The 22629-nt window shown below is 36.6% G+C and overlaps 1 protein-coding gene across 1 annotated transcript in view; it reads right to left on the reverse strand.

The window, feature by feature from the left end:
* Nucleotides 1-10117: 10117 nt before the first annotated feature.
* Nucleotides 10118-22629, reverse strand: part of LOC150109288 (calmegin-like) — a 394668-nt gene continuing 382156 nt past the window's right edge. The window contains exon 19 of the mRNA XM_090412401.1: nt 10118-10732. Within this exon, the coding sequence (XP_090268527.1) occupies nt 10655-10732 (78 nt within the window). The 3' untranslated portion in view covers nt 10118-10654. The remainder of the gene's footprint in view (nt 10733-22629) is intronic.

The raw sequence follows: 22629 nt of genomic DNA on the forward strand, positions 1-22629 counted from the left end.
ATATTTAAATTAGTATATGATGGGTTGCACTGAGATTCTAGGTTATCTACTAGTGCTTCGGCTTTCTCTTCATCTTTGTGAACTGTCCCTTTCTTGGTTTGGATAGGGGGTATGAGTTGCTTTTTGGTGCGGATTGCTCTTAAGAATTTCCATACAGAATGATCTTCAGTATTGATGTTAGCCAATTTGGTTTCCCATTGATGGTTTCTGTGTTTTTGAAGAGCTTCTCGGACCTGCCTGTTTAGATTGTTCAATACTTTATCTTGTGGGGCTCTGGTATTGTGGTATCTCTTCCTGGCTCTATTTTTTGCTCTGATTAGGTCCATGATTTCTTCAGGGATATGGATTGTTGGGTTGAAGACAGTTGATTGTCTGACTGATTCAACTGCTTTCTGAATTTGTATGGTTAAGTTATTTATTGCTGTGTCAATCTCTTCCTTTTTACTGATATTGGGTACTGGACCAATATGATCAGGAAGAACCTTGGCTAACTTGTCCCATGGTATGAACGTGTGCAGAGGAGAGAATTGATCTGATGAACCTAGATTGCGCACTATGGGACTGTGGTCAGAAGATAATTCGTTGACTGATTCCAATTTGAATTGGTATCTTAAATTTTTAAAAATTACAATGTCCAGCACATCCGAGCCACCCGAAGGGCTGAAATGGGTGGGCTCAGTAGGGCCGGCGACTAGAACAGAGTTGAGCATTGCATAGTTGAAAAGTGTGTGGCCTTTGGTGTTAGTAGATGAGCTGTACCAAGATGTGTGTTTTGAGTTGAAGTCTCCTGCTATTATTGAGTCATTTGGACCAAGTACGGAGTCTAGATCTGTTGTCAGCAGAGGAATGCTTGGAGGGTTATATGCAGCATAGATCTCGAGGCTCCCAGCATTGAAGGTATGTACCTCCACACCAGTCACCTCCAGGTTTACTGTTTTGGGCTTGTCTATTGTGTTATGATTCAAATAACTCTTTATATATATATGGCTGTGCCTCCACCTCTTGTGCCAATTCTGTCGTTTCTATACATAGCGTATCCACGGATTTTTGGGTTATTAGCTGGTCTTAGGTGTTTCACCAATCAAGATGATATCAGCACTGAGACGAGTTGAAAGTTCTTGTAGTTCCAAAATCTTGCTCATCAATCCATTTGCATTCCGTGCTATTATCTTAAGACCTTTTGGTTTGAATTTATTATTCACGACAGATGGCTATGTTTTGAGTGCTTTGCAGGAATCTCTTTCTGGAAGATGTTGAGGGGCATGTCTTGCTGAATTCTTGCAGCATAGTGGCAAGTGAGGCTGTTAAAACGGATGTTATGTTGGAGCTTTCTAGCTCGAGAGATGTAGGAGGCTTAGTTCTTGCAGCCTCAGCATATGTTTTGGTCATGGTTGTTCCTTCTTGTGAGGAAGAAGGCAATGTGTTTCGGACTGGAAGACGATTTGTTTGGTTGCTTAAAACGTCTTTACGTGGCGGAACAAGATTGACTTTTGTTGGTCCTCGGTTTTTTGGATTGGAAAGGCATCCCCTGTAGTTGGCGGGATGAGGTCCTCTGCAGTTTGCACAGCATGCTGGAGTTGTGCGAGGTTTGGTGCAAGAGATGGTCTGGTGTCCCTCGCCGCACTTCAAGCACCTGTAGGCTGCCTTACATAATTTTTGGGCATGTCTAAATCTTTGGCATCTATGACACTGACCTGCAGATGCTCTTTTCCTTAGAGGCTCAGTTGTAATTTTGAGACCGCATACTACAGTCAGTTCATAGATCTGCTTTTGTGTGTTGTTTATTTCCACCAGCACCAAAGGCATTGGCCTTTTATCTGCTCACTTTAACTGGGGACAGGCCCTGTCTGGAGAGATCAGTGGACACATCTTCAGGAGTGATACCTTCAGCTATCCCACGTAGAACAACTTTCAGGTTCTTTTCACTAGGTAAAGTGAAGGTGTGGTATGGGACGCTAGCTTTGTCCAGAAATCTGGTCATCTTTCTGTAATCCGAGACTGTAGAGGGTTGTATTTTAACTCCCTCATCTGTGTTTTTAGCCCATGAGAATGAGATGTTTTGCTCTCTTAGGGCTGATGAGATAGGGATCCATTTTTCTTTATCCCTTAATATGACTGGTGGTATCTTTTCTTTAGGACCATTATGTGCTTCTATCCCTGATGTTTTGGGTTCTTCCACATTGGTAAAGATTTTCCTCTTCTTTTTCACCAATTGGAACTCTATATCACTTTCCAAAGTATGATGTCTGCTGTCTTGGGATGTAGCATCTTCCATACTCGGGGAGTGTGCTAAATCTGATTGCGTCTGAGTTATGGGCTCTTCACTCATGTCAACCATATTATCCTCTGCGACTGCTGTGGGAGGAAATGTGTCAAAGAGGTTGACTTTTCCTGGCCAATTGTCACTCAGCAGCTTTCCCAGTGTCTGAGGAATTCAAAGTAAACCTCCTCGAATTTGGCCTCATTTAGAAGTTTTGCCATGATAATATTCGGAAATAAGTCACGGATGGAGAAAGAGTAGAGATTGCTCAAGTGTTCTGAGCAGGTAAAGATAATCCTGTGGACATTTGAGGGTCCACTAGCAAATCCCGTAGACACACTAAGGTGTCTACCAGCAATAAGATGTGGCGATATAAAATATAACAATGGCGATACTAGCGGCAGTAGGCCTAGCGTATCGCCCTTGTAAATTCAATAGACTTACCTGGATAAACCAGTATAGAAAATAAAGTGCTGTTTATGGCAGCAAGTAATTAACTGATATTATTAATGAATAAGCATAAATCTCTAAAAACATATCAAATTCACAATTCACCATCAAAAATACACGACACGAAACACTAACATGCGAGCCACCATCTTACTTCAGTCACCTTTTTTTTTTTTTTTTTACAATCTTTCAGTTCAAGAGTGAATTTTATGTTGGGATGCAAACTGTTCAGATAATCTTGGTTAGGTTAAGTACAGAACATTCATCAATGTACTGTACGCTCACAGATGGGAGACTTCGACACTTCTGGGCATGTCAAAAGAAGGAGAATCCATACTGATATTAGGGTAATCAACAAGGGATGATTGTTTATTATTATACAGCGGAAAATTAGCTTTTCTTTTAAGAAAATTCTAGTTCTTAAAATGGTAACTATTTTGCTTGTACAACACTTCGAAAATTTACGTATATTGCAAGTGATTTCGTGTATTGGTGACCAATTCGTACATTATTTCTTTCTCCCCTTTAGCATCAATTGACTATTCTTGGCACAAAGCCAAGGTTGGCTCTATGAAGTGTGGGTGTAAACATAACGTAACCAATATGAAAAAAGTGTTTTCCACACAGTGTTTGAAGTACATTGGTAAAAAGACGGACTACATTTAAATTTGCTAAGATGTCTGAAGGCTCTTTATTTAAATCTTTTGCTTTTTCAATAAAATGTAAGCTGTTCTTCACATATGATTCTATCTTTCCTATGTATAGAGGTACCAGGTGGAACAGATACTTTGACAAGTCAGGAAATCGCTTCCATCTACAACTGCCTGTAATGGTATATCTTTGTGTATTTTTGGTGCTCCATAAATTCTTGGAACTAATGGATGTTTCAATGATAGTTTTTTATTTATTTATTTATTTTTATTAATTCTTCTGACCAATTAACTTCTTGAAGTCATTAGTTTTCGTATGTGCATGCCATGTGAAATCCTGGTCTAAGTAAGTGTTGGAATCTTCTAATAAAGTGTTAATTTGCTTTATTACTATGCTTTTATCTTTTAATTCTTTAACAGACTCCGATTTATTTCAGACTCTATGGAGCTTATTTCGAACATTTGTTGTAATGATACAGCTGTAGGTAGTTGCTCTCCTCAATCTGTTATGTACATTACCTGAAACACAAACCTTATGAGTGAAACACCTAAATAAGTGTTTAAAAATATATATAAATATTTAGGTATTGTATGACCTAGAAGAGGCTTCCTTTAATGAATCTTTAGACTCCCTGATGGAGCCTGCACAATAATATGCAGAAAAATGTTAAGAGTAACAGTTGAAAATGAAGGGGATTGTTGAATGGGTACTTTGAAGGAATACATTTACTCTCAAGGAATACATTTAGAGACATACACTGGTTGAAAGTTAGGGGAAAAAATCATTAAAATAAGATCTGGTTTGCAAAATGTATCACATTAAAAGAGAAAATGCCACTGGAGCCAGAGAACAAAGATTAACTTGGCAATAAGTTCATTTTAATTATTTTATATCAATTCTTAGCACCACAATTTAACTTCTGATACTTCAGAATTTCAAATGAATCTCCCTAGAGTTAAAAAGTGAATCATAGAACACCTGATATTCAAGTAACATCCTATCATGGCACTCTTTAAGCCACTTTTACATCTGTTGAAATGAAAGTCACCTTAAAACTTGACTGCCTGTGGTGACTTGTAAAAAGTCTCTTGGGATTTGCAATATGTAACTGTAGTTTACTTCCATTTAATCCTGTGTAAAAGGACATCTAATACATGATCTCTCATTATACTGTTATATCATTTGTTACATTCTACAAAATGGATGTTAAGAACTCTTCTAGCCTGTCCATAATAAACAAAGTTCTTCAGGACTGCTAATTTGATGTGAATATTATTTTTCCCGTGTACTTCGGTTATAAGGGATAGTAACAGTTCTGTGAATGTAGAAAATGAAACAGTGAAGCTTAAACTTATGTGAAATAAATGTATTAGTCCCCCCCCACACACACACACACGCATGATGCAATAAGGTTTTAATGGTTCTGGCCTTTTGACAAGGATGATAAGTAGTGTGGATATAATGACTTTTTCTAAAAACTGAAAATTGTAAACTTGTAGACAAGAGTCAAAACATTTGATAATACCAGGAGAAAAATATTGTTTAAGTAAAATAAATAAATTTAATTAAGTAAATTGACTTTGTAATCCACTAGTTATTTCAATATACCAGATAAATTATACCAACAAGTTGAACAACTATGGGGAGCCCTATCTGTTACTCTTACCAATTATTACATGATCATCTCCTTAAAGATATTTCCCTAAACTTAGTGTGGTACAGATATGTAGATTTGTACATATCTGTACAAATATCTGTAAATTTGTAACAGAATTAAAAGTATTTGTTTATCTGAGAATTCGGTTTACCTTAGAAGAGAAGAAAAACAATCATTTTAATTCTTCATCAACCAGATGGTAGTTTACAATTTTCAGTTTAGATCTCCTGAAGATTTCACTCCCATTCACTCCCACATATTAAAGGTATTTATTGCTAAAGTATGTATTGCTAAAGTTCTAAAACTTCTTAATATCTTAATATTACAGTATCCTTTTATCCTGTCAGAAAGATTCTACCTTCCTTTCTTTACCCAAAGAAAAGCTTTCTCCACTCAGTCTTCCAAGTGTATACCAGATCCGTTGCTCCTGTGGTTTATCTTACCTTGGAGGTCTGGAAATCTGCAGCCATCCATCCATCCATCTTGAAGAACATAAATCTTATATCCAATATCATAAGCCTGAACAGTCTGGCCTAGTAGAAACATCACAACTAAACTTTTACATAAAAGTAGATTTCTCATAGAGCAGTAACATAAAAAGAGCTGTGAGGTCTTTCTATGCGGACTGAACTTACACAGATCTATACACAGGCCTTCAGCTATTCCCTTTATGAGAAATATTATTATATCATTTTTATGCAAATTTCTGATTATTATATTATTGTCTTTAAGTAATTGAGAATTTACTGACCGTCTGTTGTCCTAATGACATTGTAGTGCTTTTTGAAATTGATTTTTTTAATCTTAACTTTATTTTTTGTTCCACTGTTATTATTGTACTGAGGATGCCTATGATACTTAGGCAATTTTTTTTTTTTTTTAAATAGCTAATAAATTTATTTCACATAAATTTAAGTTTCTGTCTAATTTTCTAAGTATGTCAGCTTATGCACATATATTAAAACAGTTCTGTTGTGATCTCTTTCAAGTGTGCAATTAGTAAGGCTATGGGGAGAGATAATGCATATTGTCTGTTAACTGTATGCGTTTTGGTTGTGTGCCTGTTTGATGGGATGAACAACTTGAGTTTCTGGGAGGGGAACATAAGGCTGATGAGGTTGAAAATAGTATATTATCTACTTTATAAGAGTTGTACGCACTGGATAAGTGAGGCATAGATAACCAAAGCCTCACATTGAGAGCAAATGAAAATCTTCTGCCTAAACAATACAAATATCCACACCACAAAGTGGGATCCAAATCAACAGATTATTAGTTGCAAAATGCAAATGCTTTACCACTCAAGCCAGTCACAGAAATATTGAGTTTCCAGGAGGGGGAAAAAACCATTTACGATTGCTAGAGATCGACTAACTTGAGAGCCAGTTGAAGAAAGGCTTAAAAAAGTGCTTGGTGTCCTACCACTATGGATGCAAATGCCATTTTCACAGAGCTAATTTAGCAGTAAAACCAAGTTCCTGAGTGTACAGGATATTATAACAGTACCACACGAACACTTTACATCATTATGAAATTCCTATCACCAATTTTCCTCCAAACTGATCTGTTATCTGTGACTCCAATATCAGTGGATCTTAAATTTCATCATTTTAGGCACTTCTTACTATACAATCTACCAATTGATCTTCAAAGATTGTGATAACAGTAACTAGGCTATGATACCAATTTACACTGCGCAACAAAATTAACAAAACACTAAGAAAATGTCGTGTAAAGCATGTCGCTTGCAATGATGCACAACAAAATTAGGTATTTTAGTATATAACAGAGTAACAATGAAATGAGGAGATAGTAAGAAACATTGGACAGGTATTACAAAGGAGTGTATAAGAATTACCAAAAAAGCCATTACAGAAATTAACACTATGTTCTAAAATATGGTCTCATAATATCAATATGGTATATGATTCCCCTCTAAGAGCTAAACAGGACTGACCACAGTGGACTATGCTTCATATCCTGTACCCCCCCCCCCCTTGAGGGCACATGGCAGGAATTTGATGATAAATCCATTTCTTTCACCATAGCAGTCTTTGGCTCACCAAGTGACCAAGCGATGGCTATCAGCATGCAATGCAAAAGTCCAAGGGCATCACACCCACTGATTCAATTGGATATAAGTATGAGGAACATGCTGACTGTGGCAGCTATTGAATATTTATAGTTTCAAGATACTCCTTCGTCCTCTTGTGCACTATGGGCAGTGATGTCATGAGAAGAAAATCTGGGCCAACTGCACCCATAAACTCTACAAATTCACATAGGGTTTTGAGGATCTGTCCTTAGTACCTCTACACAGTTATGGTATACCTATCAAAACACAAGGTATGCTATTGCTTAACGTGTCATGAAGGCTGTTCTCAGTACCACTGACACAGTTTCAGGAGACCATTAGAACACAAGGTACCATTAGAAGGGTTGGCCAAAGTCGACCAAAGGCAACAACAACCAGAACAGAAGGCATTCTGCAACTCAGCTATGACTGCCCAGCTTTAAGACAGCCAATGGTCTGCCATCTCAAAGCATTATCTAAACAATGATGACAACTTGTTATCTTGATGGCACTGGAGATTCAGCTAACTCAGTGAGAAAGCCAAAAAACAGAATGATGTGGTCACAACCTGCATTTCTATAGGCATGAGTAATTTGCACTGTGTGTGTGTGTGTGTGTGTGTGTGTGTGTGTGTGTGTGTGTGTGTGTGTGTGTGTGTGTGTGTGTGTGTGTGTGAGGGGGAGGAACCGGTAGATCAATTTCTACTGGATACAATTTGCATGCCAAAATGCCTATTATATCAAATATTTGCATTTGGAGACAAAAGAAAAGCATTTATGAAAAACATTTTGATCTGTTAATTTAAGTCTAGAAGTGAGAACACCTTGAGTTTCCAGAAAAAGACCCTACAACTTCTGCATGTCTAATTGGAAGAATGATGATAACAACAGTACAACTGTTTTAAAAGCATTGGCATTTTTATGTTAAGTTATAAAAGAAAAAAACTGAAGATCTGGGATGATACAATCAAAGAAATAATCAAAAAGAAAAAAGAAGCCTATCACAAATGGTTAAGCAGTAAAAGATTAGAAGATGAAATAGAATATAAAAGAATAAGAGCCATAGCTAAAAGAGAAGTCAGAAAAAGACAGAGAATCATGGAATAAATTTGTTTCTAATTTAGAACATGATTTATATAAAATAAGACCTAATGTATATAAGATTTTGAAACACCTAAATGCAGATACCAAAGAAAACATAAAATTAAACACTGAATTGAAATTAGAAGAATTTCTAAATTACTACACAGAACTGTGGATAGACAAATATTTTAAAAAAGACAACTGGCAAACAATTAATGAAAATGAAAAGGAAATAACTGAAGAAGAATTAGAAATCAGCCTGAAAGAAACAAGAAACGGAAAATCACCTGGAGAAGATAAGCTAGGTTCAGAACTATATAAATATGCAGGAACAAGATTCAAAGGAAGACTATTTTTAAATAAAATTTACTCAACTGGTATCCCCCCAATAGAATGGAAAAAAGCAATTGTGATTCCTATCTTTAAGAAAGGTAATAGAGATGACCCTAAAAACTATAGAGGTATCAGTATACTAAATTCATGTTACAAAATATACAGCAGAATCTTAAATAACAAACTAATGAAATATTCCGAAAACTTTATTCTAGAGGTACAAAATGGATTTAGAAAAGGACGATCATGTATAGACCCAGCCTTCTGCTTAAAATTAATAATAGAGAAAAGAAGAGAATATAATTTAGAAACACATATTGCATTTATTGACTTTGAAAAGCATTTGACAAAGTTAAAAGAAACATATTATTTAACATATTAAAAGAAAGACAAATACCAAATAATATCCTAAAAGCTGTCACAAGTATATATGAAAATAATCAAATACAAATAAGATTAAATCATGAGCTATCATATACAAGAGAGATAAACCAAGGGGTCCGACAGGGATGTCCCCTCTCAGCAACTCTTTTTAATATCTACTTAAATGAAATAATAATAAAATGGAGTAAAAATTTACATCAAGGAATTAAACTTTCACCTACAGTTAACTTAAACACTCTCCTCTTTGCAGACAACCAAATAATAATTACAAATCCTGAAGATAACTTACAGAAAGCTATTTTAAATCTAAATGAGATATCCTAAGATTATGGTATGATAATATCAACGGAAAAATCAAAAACTATGGCCTTTAAATGACAAGATCCAGCAAGAACTAAAATAGTATTAGATAACAAGATCTTAGAACAGGTGAATTCATTTAACTACCTAGGATGTATGATCACTTATGAAAATGAAAAAGATATAAACATAAAAATTGCAAAATATTTAAAAATAACAGGAGTAATTAACTCTATATTTAAACCAAACCTAGTTCAAAAACAAACCAGGCTAAAAGTATACAATACATTAGCCCTACCGGTCTTAATGTATGGAAGCAAGAAATCTGGACAATAAAACAAAAAGACAAACAAGGATTAACAACAGCAGAAATGAAGTTTATGAGAAAAACTGAAAAGTATACCCTATTTGATCACAAAAGAAACGAAGATATTATGAAAGAATTAAACCAAGAACCAGTAATTGAAAAAATTAAACCAAGAACCAGTAATTGAAAAAATTAAAAAATATAAACATAGATGGATGGAACACGTTCAAAGAATGAAAACAGAAAGATTACCAAAACAAGCCTTAAAGTACAAGCCATTAGGAAAAAGAAAACCAGTATGTCCTCTTAAACGATTCAACGATGACTTCTAAGGCCGGAACAGGCCATACTAGGCCTAAATCCTTGATACGCATGATGATGATGATGTTATTAAGTTACCTAGAAAAAGTAATTTTACGTCTTGAAAATTAAGTGATAGAACTATATAATTAATTAATTGCTTTATTATTTTAGTATAACTTACTGATTTGATATGAATTAAACCAAACATTTCTGATGCATTACTGCAAACGGTACATTGCAAACTACTGAATAAGCACAATATGAAATAATTGGGCCAGAGTATAAAAATACTTTATAGAATTAGGCAAGACAAGTATTCAATAGAAGTAAAACAATTTTATACAAGAAAATTTATTTCACACTACATTTATATAGATAAACCTCAGGTTCATTCTGCTATACAAGTGATGTTTCTAAAGAAACCCAATATATGCCTGATAAGGTTCATTAAATACACTGCAAACAATCCTTTTGAATGCCTAAAAATTAAATATAAGGACAATAAAAAAAGAATTATCAAAGAAAATGGAAATATATTCATTATAAGACTATCGGTTTTTTTTTGTAGACTAAATACAATGCAATGAGACAATAATGGTGCAAAATACTCAGTTTAATAACTTAATACCCAAGATTATTCTGTTATTAAGAATGAAATTTTTCATTCTTATATATTACCATTTCAGTAATACCAGCACAACTAGTATTCAGTTCACAAGATTCATATCAGTTCAAAAATGTTCTGACTGACGTAGGCACTTTATAACTGAACTGCAAATTTTTCATTGCTCTGAAGAATAATGCTATTCAAGTGCCTTTATTTTTTTAAATTTAATTATGCATATCACAGAGATCACTCTTTCCTAATGTTATGTCGAGGCCTAGGGAAATTTTTGAAATCTCCACTTCCACTTGCTTCCTCTGTTGATAACTGAAACAAAAACATGTTGTCCTTAAAGAATATGCTAAGAATGTCAAAAAATAAACACACACACACACACAGTCCCTTTATGAGGGTGTATCCTAAGACTCATCGGCAATCACAAAATCATGTAACAGAATTTGCCCGATCAAGTATATATAGAGTAATAGGTTACATAATAAAAATTTCAATCAATTTAAGCACTAATGCCCAAATACCATACAAGCAATGTTATGATCAGCATAGCACAATGTTAATTCAGTAACAATAATAATTCACAATTAAATATACACAATTAAACCTCTTAATTAAATTTATGAAATACTATCAAAATGAAACATGAGCTCTTCTTTCAGTTCAGCACAAGAGAACAGTGACAGAGGCTGAACATAGGGAAGATAAAACAGTAATCTCAATTTTGCAATTACATCTTAGCCCACCCAAAGTGCTAATATAGTATAGGTTTAAAACCTATACTGAGTGGGATATTCCCATTACAAACAAAAGCTTATTAAGTGCTTCTTACATTAAACATTATTGATCAACACCACAATGCAAGTTCACTCTTTCCCACGAATGAACTATGTGACCTATCGCATCAACTGTGCACGACTCGATGGAGGCCAAAAACAAAATATTCAATGCCATTATTTTGAACTTTCCAAAGGAAAATGGAAAAGAACTAAAAGAAGACATCAAATTAGCAGAAGAATGCAACATCAATTCTAAAAATATCATCAGGTGCCATCATTTCGGACCCATTAACAAAAGAAAGGACGGAATGAACTTTCCACTCCTAGTAAAAGTGACTTGTGACATGCTGACAATCACATCAAAACTAATAACAGCGATCAACAACAAGGTCAAAGACATTTGTCCCTAATTGTGCATACGTGCTCAACCAGATTTAACATTTGCTCAAAGGAAACAAGAATGCCAGCTTCAAAGACAACTCAAAGAAAAATGTCAAAATAGTGACAACAGTTGGATCATCGACTACATACAAGTTAAATTGGTGTAAAAACCAAGTGATGTCACTAGCAGCCACCATGGAGACCAGTAAACAGATATTGCATAGGAAATGTGCAAGACCCACAAAACCCTACATGTCCATTTCACCAACATCCATGGCCTAAACTCAAACCTTAATAGTGTCCACTACCACTTTCAGTTTAAGAAACCCCACCTACACTTTCTGGCAGAAACTCAAATCTTACCTCCCCTGAGCATTATTCATCTCAACCTTCCAAAACTACACACTCTTTAACTCCTTTCAACCCAAGGTTAGCGTCTGTGCATACATCTGCTCCGACATACCTTGCCAGAGAGCACCCAACTTTGACCTTCTTTGGATGAAAATATCTCTTCCCAACTCAGTCAAATTCATATGCTGTCTCTATTGCTCCCCTAATGCAACCAACCACTCTGAGCTCTTTGATTTCCTCTTAAAAATTGACTTTCTCCAGTCCCACTTTTCCAACAGCGAAATCATCCTCCTGGGAGATTTTAATGTCCACAACACCAACTCGCTTTCCTCCTCCAGCTATACAGATCTTGCAGGCAGAGATGCCGAACATTTGCCATCACTAATGACCTTACACAACTTGCTCAGATGCCAACCAGAATATCCCCACCCAGGCAACTCTGACCACAACCTAGTGCTCATCTCCTCTCCCATGCAACAACGCATACACAACCACTCCCATACAAGAGTAGTTTGACATTATAACAGTGTCAAGTGGGACAGCCTCCGCAACTTCTATGCCTCATTCCTATGGTTGGACTATTGTTTCCGACCTTCCATCCAAACATGAACTGAACTTATAACCAAAGTAAGAATATATATATATACATTATACTCCTTATGCATTCCCCACAGTGCTCTGACCTGCCATTCCCTAGCTAAACCCTGGTTTTCCAAAAGATGTACCAAGGGATGTTTTAAATGAAAAACCAAACATACCATAACTGGCTCAAATCAAGAACTCCATCCTCTAAAGGTGGATCGAGTTCTTGATTTGACTTGATTCTTATACCCAAGCATGAAATAAACGCAAAAAAACAATCAATGCTTCCAAAACAGAGTTCAAAAGAACAAAAAGCAGGAAATCAGCAGTCTGTCCAAACGGCAGCCATGCCTTTTGGTCTCTCGCCAAAGCAATTGATCGTAACTTTTGCCCAACACTATTCCCACCCCTATCATACCCAGATGGCTCTATTGCATCATTATCTACAGAAAAGGCCAATTTCCTGGCATCACACTTTGCTTCCAATACATGCATAATTGACAACGACAAATGTCTGCCAACCATTCCAGATGCCAAACATACAATGCCCACTATATCCTTTTGTCAGAAAGAGATCAGTAAAATACTGTCCAAATTAGACACAAAAAAGTCCTCTGGCCCTCCAATTTCCTGAAGGTTTGTGCACCAGAACTGACTCCTGTCCTATGTCGCCTATCTATCTCACAGTCTGGAAATTGGTCTATATTCAATCCATTCCCGAGAAGGATGACAAGTGACTGCCGTCCAACTGCTGCTCCATGTCACTCACCTCAGTCCAAAAAAGTAATGGGAAAAAATCACCAATTCCCAACTCCTACACTACCTTGAAGGTACCCATCTAATAAACGCCTGCCAGTATGGATTCCGTCGCTGCCGATCAACAGATCTGCTCACATATGTCACCATATCACCCACCTCTGGACAAATGCCATGGAGAAGTTTGCCGAATCTCAAGCAGTTGCACTTGATATCTCCTAGGCAGGTCTAGCACAAGGGCTTACTAAGCAAGCTGCCATCATTTGGCCTAACTGAAGACCTCTGTAGTTGAATTGCCGGCTTTCTGTCTGGATGCACACACCATGTGTGGGCGGTGAATGGTTCCTTAACTTCTCACCATTCAACTAATACCGGGGTTCCACAAGGTTCTGTTCTCTCACCAATCCTCTTCCTACCATATATCAATGAACTATTTCAGTTGACCTCCAACCCACTACACAATTTTGCAGACGACAGCACATTGCACTCCTGCCTTGCTTTTGATAAACCCTTGTGCTAGACCTGGTCAAAAGCTCCCTCAACCTACAGAACATCAACAGTCACTGCCATCAATTCTGATCTCCAAGTCATCCTCCAATGGAGTTCAGATAACCTAGTCACAATTTCAATGCTAATAAAACCCAGTACTGTCTTATTTCTCATAAAAAAGAACCATTTTCTCCCAGTACTACTTTTGACAACACCCAAATTTCCAGACAATTTGGGATTTCTCTTCTTGGAATTATCCTGAAATCAAGCCTTTCCTGGAGTAAACACATCACAACCATTGCATTCTCAGCTTCTAAAAAACTAGGATTTCTCTTTTGCTCAGGACGTTACTTCACCCCAGAACAACTGTTAACCTTATACAAATCACAAATTTGCCCAACCAATGAATACTCCTCTCACATATGGGGTGGGGCCCTCCAAAAGCTCCCATAAAATGCTTGACTCAATACAGAGGAAAGAAATCAGACTTATTAATGACCCATCTCTTACCAACTAACTCCCCCACTTTCGCACAGATGATTGGGTCTCCGAACTATGTGTATTCTATATATATTTCCATGGAAAATGTTCATCTGAAATAGCATCAATAATTCTCCCACTTAGTACTACGCTCGTTGGAACACGTGCAGCTGATGCTCAACACCCTTTCACAGTGCACCTTGAAACCCACAGAACAAATTTCTTCTCCTCCTCCATCCTTGCTGCAACTGCTGTACTATGGAACAGTCTTCCCCCTGATGCATCACCCAGAAATTCAGGTTTTTCCCTCAGAACAGGCATACCAGCCCATGGACACACACACACACACACAGATCTACAGTCATAAAATACATACTTAATCCCTCATTAGGAGGGCTCAACCAGTCAGAAGGTATGGTGGAGGGGACACATATGAATAAATAAAGTAACTGAACAATTATACAGCTATAACTGAAATTAAAAAATAAAATTAAAATTAATTAAGTACATCAATAGCCAACAGAATGTACTCAATCACAGGTATGTACCTATTATGCAGTCTGGACTAAGGGTGGTTATATAATGAAAGTTATCTACAATTATAAAGTGAGATATGAACCCCACAGTCTATAAGCTGGAGAGAAATCAGAATATAAATCTCATCTACTGACTGCATTAGTGTTTAGGGTGAGCTATGTAACTAACCAGTTCGACTCCCTTTTATAAAGGGTGAATTAGCTGGTTTAAAACCTTTATATGGGTTCTTTGCAATCTAGATGGGTTTTGAATTTAACTCCTAAATGGACAAATGCACTACAGATGTGTTCTCTTGTTAGCTTGAGATGAAAAAAAAATTTAACAAAGTACATCAAATAGCATATAGAATTTAACATCATAGGTTGAAAAGCTGAAAAAACAGGCTGCAAATACCAAACTTAATAAAAAGAAAAACTTGCTTCAAGAATAAATACATCTGCACATGCTTTCAAATTGAAAGTAATGGCAGTTTTGAAGTATCTAATAATTCCAACTAAGACTTTTCTATTTAACACTAAATAGTACCTGCATTAACTAGCAATCAGTACCTCCATTAAAATGATCATGACTTTTCTAACAATGTTTTTAAGTAAGTAATAAAACAAGTTTCAATTAAAATCATTAATGATTTAATTTTGATTCTCAAACAGAGTTAGTGAAACTACTTCAGCCCTAACTAACTTTTTAAATATAAATGGGAGATGGTCTCTACCTTACCCTTCATTTATTAGTGAGTGCAAGCCATGACTGCTTCAAGCTACAGGGAAGAAAGAACGATTACAGCAGAAGTGCTACCATCTCATGGCTCTAAACCCTGACAGGCATCTATTATGTCAGAAATAGTGCAAGTTCTGTGGTAGTTTTTTTAGTCAAGGAGTTAAAAATCCAAGTTTGTGAGCAGCAGGTGTTTCCCCATCCCAAACATTGATTAATTAGGAAATCAGCCAAAGAAAGGCTGAGAAAGAAGTTCTAGTAGGTGACTAGAATTTGGTCTTTGTTTCACTTGTGCAGGACTACAATGGCACAGAAATCTTTTCATGAGCAAGGATGGCAATATATGTCTGGTCTTCATGTCTCAGATTAGGCAATACCACAAAATTGCTTAAATTTTTGATAGTGTCTTCATCCCAAGACTGAATTTTGTCCAGGAGATTAAGTTTGTTGATTTGGGATTAAGTAGGATCACTGAAAATGCATGTATGTGGTATGATCCCAAAGTAGAAGTTTTCTAAAATAGTTCTTTTTATCATGAATCACAACAATGTATCTGTACCAAATAGATGGCTTGGGAGGAAAAAAAAAAAAACATTCAGAATGCATTGTTCATCATTCCAAATAACAATTTGCTAGAATAGAGAATATAGGTGACCTCATGCAGTTCTATCTCTTTATAAAGAAAATGTTCCTTTAAGACCTACTGTGAACTGTATGGGTTTTTCTGACCTTAAACTCTCAAAACATCTGTCCAAGCTTCTTTCTGCATTTACAGGAAATTCTTTTTTCATTAAAAATTCAGATTATCTTTACAACCTGCAGATCTTTTAATCAGTACTAACATAGTTTCACTCTTTGCGCACCTATCCTGCTGGTTGATGCATTAGTATTATTATGCAATGATTTTCCTCCTGATATTGTAAACTTATTCGAATTTTTCATAAATTCAAGTTACTTTTGTGTCCAAACAAACATTATAAACAGATAGAACTGCATGAGGTCTACTATATTCCCTATTTTGTTTCTAGCAAATTATTATTTGGAATGATGAACGATATATTCTCAATGCTTATTTTTCTCCCAAGCCATCTATTTGGTACAGATACGTTGATGATATTTTTGCTGTATGAAACTCTACCTTGTCCAAACTTTGTGAATTTCTTAAGAAAATAAGTTGATAAACCCATGAATTAAATTCACACTTGAAATAGAAGAAAACAATTCTCTCTCTTTTCTGGATGTTCTCATTTGCATCAAGCTAATGGCAGTCCAGTCCCCAGTTCTCAGCATGCAGAAAAATAATGCATACTGGAAAATACGTTAATGCTGCTTCATATCACCACCCTTGTCAAAAATATGGTGTGATCAAAACTTTAGTTCACCATGCGCAAACTATGTTCTAGTGAGCTCATTAAGTAAGGAACTGTCCTTGATCACAACTACTTGCAAGTAGTGTTTAAAGGAATATATAGAGGATGAAAATTAAGCAGCAAAATGAGAAAAAATAAACATGAAATCATAAGTGATTATGTAATGAAAATCAGGCAGGTAAAGTCAATTGTAAAAGGAAGGATATCATTTGGCACGACAAGATTAGAACTTCGAGTTTTCCCGGAGCAAAAATTAAATACAAAGAAAAGCAAAAAAGAGATTGTAACTGTACTAAGCATGAACAACATAACTAGCAATAACCAACCAACTTCTGCCTTCAGAAGAAAGAGAGAGATGAAAGATGAGAGAGAATATGAAAGCATGTTGGAAGAATGCAACAGCGAAGAGTGAGAAAGTGAAAAACTGTAATTATATTACCTAGATACGATAGAAATGAATTAAGAAGAAGGGCTATGGTGGCAAACAATTTGATACATAGGCTCTGTAAAAGGAATTAATGTGAGTTTTTGGATGTGTGGAGTGAATTTCAGGGAAGAATGAATTTGTATAATGGTGGCCTACTTGAATACGTTTGGTATTAGGAGTCTAGAGAAATTATTAATTGGTATGAGATCTAACACAGAGAATCAGGGAAAATAAATTATGGTGAGAATCTGTGTGTAAGAGCAACTATGTTATGTAGATGTGCTAATAATGAAATTGTGCATATCGTGGAAATGATTATGAAGAGAGAATGAATGTGTGTTTGTCCAGCTTGGACTTGTCAAGCATGCATAAGGATGTCTACATATGTAAGGCACTAGATATGAACAGAGATCTGCAAGTTGGAAGTTTATTTTTCATTTGGTTAGACTGTAATAAATTTATTGTTTATTATTTTAACGGTATAATAGAACACAGAAACTAAGTAAATAATTAATTTATTAACTTGATGCTGATATTTCGCTGGTATTATAACCAGCATCTTCAGAGCACAAAAACACTGTTTGTCACAATACGCGAGACTAAAACAACATGGTGTACATTAACAAAATTGTAGCAGCAACACAAAGACTAGAGTCCTGATTTTGGCGCCCTCTATCTGAAAAAAAAAAAAAAAAAAAAAAAAAAAAAAAAAAAAAAAAAACCGCTATCATATATTGCTAGAGTCCTAGAAAAGTGCTAGTTTTTCCTTAATATGACTGTCTCCCAGATCTTCGGCAAGTTAATACAGCCATATTTGTTGAGATTTGGGGTGTGTTTTAGGGCTTCTGTCGCCTCTAAGAACAATCTCTCTGATTTATATGGGTTTCTGTGTAGTACTTTTGTGTTTTTCCAGTTGATCCTGTGTGCAGGGGTATCCAGAGCATGGTCTGCTAGGCCCGACTTCCCATAATGATATTTCCGGACGTATCGTTTATGTTCGCTGATGCGGATATTCACAGTTCTTCCTGTTTGACCGTAGTAGGCTTGATTGCATGAGCAGGGTACTTGGTAGACTCCTGGATGTGATAAAGGAGGAATGCTGTCCTTGGGTGAGCGGATGAGGGTGGCTAATTTGCTACATGGTCTGAATGTAGTGCGTAGTTTATGTTTAATGAGAATTCTTGAGATCTTTTCGGATGTGCCTTTAATGTAAGGGATGGTGACTGTTTTGTTGTAGTTCTCTGTGGTGGATGGTGGGAGGGGTTTCTTAGGAGTGTTTAGTATTTTGTTTATTTTTTGTGGATTGTAGCCGTTGGCCAAGAAGGTGTGGCGTAAGTGAGTCAGTTCAGCAGTAAGAGCCTTGTCATTTGAACAGATTGCTCTCGCTCTATGGGTTAGCGTTTTTAAAATGCCATATTGTTGAGAAGGATGATGGTGTGATTGTTTGTGTAAGTATCTGCCTGTATGTGTGGGTTTTCTGAAAACTGAAAATGATAAGGAACCATCTGGGAGACGTGTAATGAGTGTATCCAGGAAGGGCAGACAGTTGTTGGCTTCCGGTTCCATAGTAAAGTGGATTTTTGGGTGTTGGCTATTTAAGATAGAGGGCGCCAAAATCAGGACTCTAGTCTTTGTGTTGCTGCTACAATTTTGTTAATGTACACCATGTTGTTTTAGTCTCGCGTATTGTGACAAACAGTGTTTTTGTGCTCTGAAGATGCTGGTTATAATACCAGCGAAATATCAGCATCAAGTTAATAAATTAATTATTTACTTAGTTTCTGTGTTCTATTATACCGTTAAAATAATAAACAACATGTTCGACGAACACATAAGTCTGTCCACACGTTTAAGGATTCTTCACGGAGACGATATCGTACGCAAGACACGACGATATGGTAAGTGGAAGTTGAAATTGGCGCGGCAACTAAACAGGTTAGCCTTCTTAAAGAGGTGCCGAGACACCAAATTAATACCGAACTGTTTTAAAATCAAAAACAAGTTCCACTCGGCCAAAGCCCAACGCATCTATAAACGAGCGAGTGTAGCGCTTTTACGCGAACAAATTAACACCACTCGCCGGGAATTAGCACAAGCAAATACAACCACCAGCGCATTACGAGAATCACTGCATAATATTCTAAATACGGAACTTTGGCAGATCTTAGAGAACATCACCGACGCAACGGCAAAAAAAGAATTCGACAGAGTCAAAAACCGGCACCAAAAGAAGTTCGAAAATCTACAACAACGGAACACCATACAACGACCGCAATTACAACAAGACCTCGTCGTTGTGAATCTATCGTCACTCACCTTAAGCAAAGAAGCCACAACTGCTTTAAGTCGAGGGCACAACTTTGCCATAACTCCCAAGCAAGTTCCAAAAGCTGAAATAATGGCGTCCATCGAACGAGGAATTTACGACCTGCCTCCAACAATAGCTAACAACATACGTTTAGATGTGGCCAACATCCTAATCAAGTCCAAGCCTCCAAAAAGTAATATCCCACATAAGGAATTCATGGCTATAAAAGAGCTACACAACAACAGCCAGATTACCATAACAAAAGCAGACAAAGGAAATGCAACCGTGGTGATGGACACAACTGAATATGAAAACAAAATGCACACACTATTACAAGATCAGTCAACATACAAAATTATAGATCGCAATCCCACCAACACACAAAAGAATAAGGCACGAAAATTATTAAAAAAAGTCACTTCCTGGCCCAAAGACACAGTTAACAAACTCAAACCCTTCCATGTTAGAACACCGAGGATCTATGGATCACCAAAAATTCACAAACCAGGCACACCCCTACGCCCAATTGTGGACAGTATAAATAGTCCCACATACAAACTGGCTAGACATTTAGCAAAGCTACTAGCCACTCTCACTAACAATTCTCCCTCCTTTATCAAAAATTCAGCACACCTAAAAAGCATCTTACAACACCTCACCCTAAAAAGCTCAGACTTAATAGTAAGCTTTGACATCACTTCACTATTCACAAATGTACCACTAATAGAAACCCTCAATCTACTGAAGTCACACTTCCCCCCTGATATATTTGAACTATTCAAATTCACAATACATGCAGGATATTTCACATGGAAAGGGAAAATATACAAACAAATTGATGGGACAGCCATGGGCTCCCCCCTTTCTCCCCCCCTAGCCAACTTTTACATAGAACACCTGGAAAAACAAGCAATCAATACAGCCACTCTCAAACCAACACTTTGGCTACGCTATGTTGATGATGTGCTTGCCATTTGGCCACATGGCCCTGAGAAATTGAAAACATTCCTAGCACATTTAAATAGCCAACACCCAAAAATCCACTTTACTATGGAACCGGAAGCCAACAACTGTCTGCCCTTCCTGGATACACTCATTACACGTCTCCCAGATGGTTCCTTATCATTTTCAGTTTTCAGAAAACCCACACATACAGGCAGATACTTACACAAACAATCACACCATCATCCTTCTCAACAATATGGCATTTTAAAAACGCTAACCCATAGAGCGAGAGCAATCTGTTCAAATGACAAGGCTCTTACTGCGGAACTGACTCACTTACGCCACACCTTCTTGGCCAACGGCTACAATCCACAAAAAATAAACAAAATACTAAACACTCCTAAGAAACCCCTCCCACCATCCACCACAGAGAACTACAACAAAACAGTCACCATCCCTTACATTAAAGGCACATCCGAAAAGATCTCAAGAATTCTCATTAAACATAAACTACGCACTACATTCAGACCATGTAGCAAATTAGCCACCCTCATCCGCTCACCCAAGGACAGCATTCCTCCTTTATCACATCCAGGAGTCTACCAAGTACCCTGCTCATGCAATCAAGCCTACTACGGTCAAACAGGAAGAACTGTGAATATCCGCATCAGCGAACATAAACGATACGTCCGGAAATATCATTATGGGAAGTCGGGCCTAGCAGACCATGCTCTGGATACCCCTGCACACAGGATCAACTGGAAAAACACAAAAGTACTACACAGAAACCCATATAAATCAGAGAGATTGTTCTTAGAGGCGACAGAAGCCCTAAAACACACCCCAAATCTCAACAAATATGGCTGTATTAACTTGCCGAAGATCTGGGAGACAGTCATATTAAGGAAAAACTAGCACTTTTCTAGGACTCTAGCAATATATGATAGCGGTTTTTTTTTTTTTTTTTTTTTTTTTTTTTTTTTTTTTTTTTTTCAGATAGAGGGCGCCAAAATCAGGACTCTAGTCTTTGTGTTGCTGCTACAATTTTGTTAATGTACACCATGTTGTTTTAGTCTCGCGTATTGTGACAAACAGTGTTTTTGTGCTCTGAAGATGCTGGTTATAATACCAGCGAAATATCAGCATCAAGTTAATAAATTAATTATTTACTTAGTTTCTGTGTTCTATTATACCGTTAAAATAATAAACAACATGTTCGACGAACACATAAGTCTGTCCACACGTGTAATAAATTTAGTTTAATCCTTTATCCAAGTGTAAGCAAACAAAGTTTGCGCCTGAAAATGTCTTCAGGACTGAGGTAAGGTAGTGCAACACCTGCAACTCTGAGCAAAAGGTGACCAAACTCTCATCATGCCTTGTCTCAGTATCTCCCATAATGCAAAGCACATCTCCTTGCGGACATATATACTGCTATGCATTAAGGGAAGGGCCACTACCCAGACCGGGTTTCAACCTTTATTGAGGTCTTGTCAGTGGGAGGCAGACCCAAAAGTGGAAATACTAAGGCAGAAGCAATAGGAGAGGTCATATTTACCTATAGGAGTTGCCAATAGTTGTACCACCTTATTATTGAACTACTCTGGATTTAGAGAAAGACGTTGGAAGTTTATTTTTCACTTGGTTAGACTATAATAAATTTATTTTAATCCTTTATCCAAGTGTAAGCAAACAAAGTTTGCACCTGAAAATATCTTCAGGACTGAGGTAAGGTAGTGCAACATCAGGCAACTCAGTCCTGATAAATTTTGAAAATAAGCTGCTAGGGTGCCATTTTCTTTTCTAATACACCTGGTAGCCAAATACACAGCTTAAATTAAATTGTCAGACAATACACAGATGAAGTACTGTGTATGCATTATTTTATAAAACACTGTTTTACATTATGTCAAATAAAACAACTTTTAGTATAGTGAGTTGACTCCATATGTTTCCTATGTCTATTTACCCACAACTTGTTGGATTTTCCCCTCTCACAAATAAGCTGGATCTCCTTTCTCACAATGAACATAAAAAAAAATAAAATAAATAAAAATCAATGGGTTCTCATTAATTTGTATGGGTTCTCACTC

The sequence above is a fragment of the Typopeltis vanoorti genome, chromosome 2 (genome assembly GCF_054136105.1).
Source record: "Typopeltis vanoorti isolate ZY-2024b chromosome 2, IOZ_Tvanoo_1.0, whole genome shotgun sequence".
Lineage (NCBI taxonomy): Eukaryota > Metazoa > Arthropoda > Arachnida > Uropygi > Thelyphonidae > Typopeltis > Typopeltis vanoorti.